At 63.9% G+C, this 5,452-nt stretch overlaps 2 protein-coding genes across 3 annotated transcripts in view; both read left to right on the plus strand.

Annotated features, from left to right (window-relative positions):
• Positions 1-4,221, plus strand: part of PARP3 (poly(ADP-ribose) polymerase family member 3) — a 4,592-nt gene extending 371 nt beyond the window's left edge. Inside the window, exons 2-11 of the mRNA XM_014959414.1 lie at positions 484-717; positions 935-1,060; positions 1,470-1,661; positions 1,883-2,018; positions 2,259-2,485; positions 2,637-2,786; positions 2,937-3,014; positions 3,256-3,433; positions 3,608-3,754; positions 3,882-4,221. Of these exons, the coding sequence (XP_014814900.1) occupies positions 535-717; positions 935-1,060; positions 1,470-1,661; positions 1,883-2,018; positions 2,259-2,485; positions 2,637-2,786; positions 2,937-3,014; positions 3,256-3,433; positions 3,608-3,754; positions 3,882-4,051 (1,587 nt within the window). The 5' untranslated portion in view covers positions 484-534 and the 3' untranslated portion in view covers positions 4,052-4,221. The remainder of the gene's footprint in view (positions 1-483; positions 718-934; positions 1,061-1,469; positions 1,662-1,882; positions 2,019-2,258; positions 2,486-2,636; positions 2,787-2,936; positions 3,015-3,255; positions 3,434-3,607; positions 3,755-3,881) is intronic.
• A 790-nt stretch (positions 4,222-5,011) lies between these two features.
• The window catches only part of GPR62 (G protein-coupled receptor 62), a 3,289-nt gene continuing 2,848 nt past the window's right edge, over positions 5,012-5,452 (plus strand). For both annotated transcript variants that reach the window (XM_014959482.1, XM_014959483.1), the window contains exon 1: positions 5,012-5,116. The gene's annotated coding sequence lies outside the window, so the exon portion shown is untranslated. The remainder of the gene's footprint in view (positions 5,117-5,452) is intronic.

The raw sequence follows: 5,452 nt of genomic DNA on the forward strand, positions 1-5,452 counted from the left end.
AGGGGGGGGATTTTGGGGGGGTATGGGGGGGGCATTGCATGCTTTCCTCTCCTGCACGCCTCTGGGAGCGCAGGGCTGGGGGGAGCCTTGGGGACACACTCTTGTGGGTTGGGGGTCCCTGGTGAGGGGTGGTGTGGGGGGGCAGGCAGGTCTCTCCAGGCTCCCCCTGCCCTTCCAGCGGACTTTGTCCACTTCCAGCTCTTCTGGCCCAAGTTTGCTTTGCAAGCAGCCGTACCCTCATCGCACTTCGCCCATGGCTCCACGTCACTGGGCTGTGTCTCCCCTTTGGGGTCCTCCCGGAGGGTGCCAAGGGGCTCTGCCCCCCAAACCCCAAGCAGAGGGGCAAGGAGGAGATGTTTTGGAAGGAGAGGTCCCATCCCCTCCTCCAGCTGAGCTGTGGGCTGGAGGCATAGGGAAGGCGAGGCACAGCCCAGCCAGGCTTTCCCGGAAGCACAGCTCACCTCCTGCTCTGCTCTCCCCGAGGATTTTGCTGCGGGATTAAGGCTGTGCTGTTCCCTCGGGGGTGGCTCAACCATGGCCTCCAAGCGCCACGCGCCCCGCCCAAAGCAGTCGGGTGGCAAGGGCAAGAAAGCAAAGGGGGAAGAGGAAGATGACGCCTGGAGCTCCACCTTGGCAGCCCTGAAAACTGCCCCCAAGGAGAAGCCCCCTCCCACCATCGATGGGCTGTGCCCCCTGAGCACGACACCGGGTGCCCGGGTGAGAGCAGGGCTGGGGTGCCCGGGGGGGCTGGGATGGGGGGATGTGGGCAGAAGGGACCTGGGGAGTCCCAGGGCAGCCCCTGCCCTGCTGATACAGGGGCAGCCCTAATTTTCCTCGCAGACCCCCCTGCATCCCCACTGAGACAGTTCTGCCCTCCTCCCCTGTCCCCCAAATGCTGCCCAGGTGCCAGCCTGGGCTGTGCTGCTCGCTGTAGGTCTACGAGGACTATGACTGCACCCTGAACCAGACCAACATCAGTGCCAACAACAACAAGTTCTACATCATCCAGCTCCTTGAGAACGATGGTGCCTACAGTGTCTGGAACCGCTGGGGCCGTGTGGTGAGTCCCCCCCAGCACCACTCGTCCCCCCCACCCCAGCTGTCCTCACCCTGCCTTAGGACCCCCAAAGGTCAGGGATGAACCTGGTGGTCACCATCCCTTCTTCCCAGCCCAAAAGCAAGCAACTGAGTGGCCCTGCTGTAGCCCCTTGCTGGGGGGACTTCAAGGACTAGCCCCCACACAATGTGGCAGAGGGGGATGGAAATGATACCTGTCACTGTGATGACAGTGAGCGTGACACCCCAGCAAGGAGTCCCAAGCTGGAGGGACACCCAGACTCGGTGCTAGTGGCTCAGACCTTCCTGCTCATTGCCCTGCAGCCCCCTTGCTCCCCAGGCCGCTCCCCCCGGCATGGGGCTGGTGGAGCAGGGATGCAGGGATGGTCCTGACCACTGCTGTCCATTGCCAGGGGGAGGTGGGCCAGTCCAAGCTCATGCCCTCCGCCTCTCTGGAGGCTGCCAAGAAGGACTTTGAGAAGAAGTTTCGGGAGAAGACCAAGAACAGTTGGGCGGAGAGGGAGAACTTCGTTGCCCAGCCAGGGAAGTACACGCTCATCGAGGTGCAGCCAGGGGCCGGGCAAGAGGTGGAGGTTACCCTCAAGGTGAGTGTGCCAGGCAGCCTGGGTGTCACCACAGTGGGGTGGTCCTCACATCCCACCCCTTGCCCATTGGGCACCAGGACATCCAAGTGGGTTTGCAGGATGGGGTGGGTTTTGGGAGGGATCTGGATGCGAGCTGAAACAGGCTGTGGGCAGAGATGTGAGGGTAATGGGTTGAGATGGAGTGGAAAGCATCCCAAGCAAGTGATGTTGGGGGTCTGCAGGTGGATGGCATGGATGGGGACAAACCCTGCAAGCAGCGGGTGAGGCCCTGCACCTTGGACAAAGCCACACAGGACCTGGTGTCCCTCATCTTCAGCAGCGACATGTTCCGGGATGCCATGCAAACCATGAATATTGGTAGGAGGTGATGGCTGGCATGGGGTGGGTCTGGGGGCAGAGACCTGGGGGTGCAGGGGGGGAAGTGAATGAGGCAGAGGTGCCGGTGGATTTTAGAGCATTCCCACTGACAGCCCGGCACCTGGAGGCACTGTGGGCCCCTCGCACTGGGTGCCAGCATATGCCCGTGGTGATGCTTGAGGTTATTGGAAATAGCTGTGGAGTGGGTTCACCTGTGCCCTCCCCTGTATCCCTGGCCAGACGTGAAGAAGATGCCGCTGGGGAAGCTGAGCAAGCAACAGATAGCAAGGGGCTTTGAGGCGCTGGAGGAGCTGGAAGCAGCGCTGAAGGAGCAGCCCCCCCAGGCCGCCCGCCTGGAGGACCTCTCCTCCCGCTTCTACACCATTGTCCCCCATAACTTTGGGCGGGCACGGCCACCCCCCATCAACTCCCCCGAACTGCTGCGTGCCAAGAAGGACATGCTGTTGGTGAGATGCTGGGGCACCCAGCGGGTGGCGTCCCCCTCCAAGAAGGGCTCCTGCTTGTGGGGCAGGGAGATGCTGGCAGGAGGTTGCCCTGGTCCCCCCGGCACAGTGCCCAGCACTGGCAGTGAGGATGTCCCCGGTCTGTGCCTGCCAGGTGCTGGCTGACATCGAGGTGGCACAGAGCCTGCAGGCGCAGAAGGTGAAGGAGGAGGAGGAGGAGGAAGTCGTCCATCCGCTGGATCAGGATTACGCCCTGCTGTGCTGCCAGCTCTCCCTGCTGGACCCGGCTTCCCGGGAATACCAGGTGCTGTTTGTGCCACAGTGCCCCATGACTGGGAGCAACGGAGACCGGCCTGCGGGCACCCCAAAGGTCCCCGCCATCCCACAGGGGCTGTGGGCATTGCTGGGATGGCACCCTGTGGTGACACTGCTTTCCTGCTTCCTTCCCTGGCAGCTGATCCAAAACTACGTGTCACAGACCGGACACAAGCTCCACATCCTCAACATCTGGCAGGTGGCCCGAGATGGTGAGGTGAGAAGAAGGAGCTGCTTATCCCTGTCCTGCAGTGGGGAAACCCCAGGGTGGAGCTTTGTCTGCATCAGGGCTCCAGGCATCTCCACCCAGGGTGGCTTGAGCCCAGCTGGCCAGGGGCAAACAAGCACCCACTCCCCTGCCCCTCCAGCCTGGCACTGGGGTTGGGCTGGGGGCATCCTCCACCCCCGGGCCCACACATCTCCCTCTGTGGACAGCCCTTGGCTCTGCTTCTCTCCAGGACGAGCGCTTCAAAGCCCACAACCTCCTGGAGCACCGGCGCCTGCTCTGGCACGGCACCAACGTGGCAGTGATTGCGGCCATCCTGAAGAGCGGGCTGCGCATCATGCCCCACTCGGGCGGGCGCGTGGGCAAAGGCATCTACTTCGCCTCTGAGAACAGCAAGTCAGCCTGCTACGGTGAGGGTCCTGGGCCCACAGGGTCTGCGGGAGCCCAGCTGCCTTCGCATACCCCCAGCCAGGCAGCTGCTGTGCACGCCAAGCCCCTTCCCTGTGTGCTGGGGTGGCCTGGGCACAACTGAGAGGGAATGCCAGGGCTGGTGCCATCATCCCCATCCCCTTCTCCCATGGCAGTGCGCTGCACATCCAAGAGGGTTGGCATCATGTTCCTGACGGAGGTGGCCCTGGGCAAGCCCTACCGCATCACCTGCGATGACCCCACGCTGTGCCAGCCGCCTGCTGGCTATGACAGCGTCCTGGCCTGTGGCCAGACAGAGCCTGGTGAGCCAGGGGCAGGAGAGGGTGTGGGGGTCTGTGCAGCTGGGGTGGGCATGGGGGGGGGGTGGGAAAGAGGACAGGTCTTGGGCTTGACGTGGTGGTGGTGGTGGTGGGGTGTCTTCTCGCCCAGACCCTGCGCAGGATGAGGAGATGCTGCTGGATGGCAAGAAAGTTCTGGTGTGCCAGGGCAAGCCCATCCGCATGGACGCCTACAAGGACTCCTCCTTCAGCCAGAGCGAGTACCTCATCTACCAGGAAAGCCAGTGCCGCATCCGCTACCTTGTCCAGCTCCAGTTCTGAGGGTGCCTGGACACCCTGTGACCCCATCCCAGCACCAGCTGGTGATGCCCACCAGCCCACAGCACGGTGATCTTGACTCCCCGGCCAACGCACCTGGTGCTTGGTAAGGGAGAGGCTGGCATTGGTGACAGAACCTGCTTTTACCGTGAATAAAAACAGTGTGCCTTGTACCAGGTGATGCTGTCACTGTCCTGCCTGGCCAGGTGGGAGCGGAGCAGGGAAGGGTGGTGGTGGGTCCCTGCAGGGACGGTGGTGGGTGGCTCTGGAGGAGCTGCAGCCTGTTGTGGCTGTCTGGTGAAAGCTGGTGGCTTTGCGAGCCGGGTGCTCTTGTCACCTTCACAAGGCATGTGGCTCATCCCCATCACCGTGGTGTCAGAACTACAGAAGATGAACAAGATGTGCTGCCCTGCCTGGGCATGGAGGACCTCATCCATGGCCAAGCAAGAGGTGCGTCTGCCCTCCCTCTGGTGCCATGCTTGGTGCCATGCCTGCTGCCGTGCCGCAGCGTGGCATCCATGACAAGCCCCTCTCCATGTTCTCATGTGCCCCCCGACCACGTGTCCAGGTGGCAGGGAAAGGAAACTCCCATCTGCGTTCTCCCAGTGCCCCATGGATGCTCCAGAGCACCCATGGGCTGGCGGGGAGGAGACACCTCACACCTACCTGTAGGTCTGTCCCCCGAGCCCTGGGGACCTCGGGGCTGAGCTGTCCTTGCAGACGGACGTGTGGCCATGCTGGGGAGAGGGTGGCACAGGGGTAGAGGACCCCCGGTCCCCCCTTCCCGAGCCCCCGCCGGCTGCTAGGACCCAGCAGCTGTCCCCGTGGGACCGCCACGAGTGCAGGCAGCGCCCGGGAGTGACAGCTGGTGCCATCCGCAGCTGGCGGGCTGCAAGCAAACAGGATGACGAGCGGGTGACGGGGCGCAGGGAAGGGAAGGGGGGGTGTGGGGGGGAGCGTGGCCTGGCGCAGGGGCCGGCAGCCCCTTTTCTGCTGCGGGAGCGACGCCGGCGAGAAGGGTCCCCGGCGAGGAGGGGGAGCATCACCCACTTTCCCAGGAGCAAAGAGGTGCGCTGTCCCCGTCCCCACACACCCCCTGGGGTCCCCTGTGGAGGGAGCAAGGAGCAGGGATGGGGCAGGAGGGTTTGTGCTGTCCCTCCTCGGGGAGAGGTGCTGGGGCTGGGGTGGGGGGACTGGGTGTCAGCCTGGCACGGGTGCCTGCAGGTCCCTGCAGTGCCAACCCTGGCCAGACCGGGGACAGACCGGGCACCAGCCCTGGGCTAGGCAGGGTGCCGTGACCGTGCTGGGCACCTCTCCCTGCTCCAGCATCTCGGGGGGGGGGGGGCGTTCTGGGCATCCCCAGGTTTCTTTGTGGCTCTTCCCCATGTTGGTCCTTTCCCTTCC

This window comes from Calidris pugnax, unplaced genomic scaffold (assembly GCF_001431845.1).
Source record: "Calidris pugnax isolate Ruff unplaced genomic scaffold, ASM143184v1 scaffold407, whole genome shotgun sequence".
Taxonomy (NCBI): domain Eukaryota; kingdom Metazoa; phylum Chordata; class Aves; order Charadriiformes; family Scolopacidae; genus Calidris; species Calidris pugnax.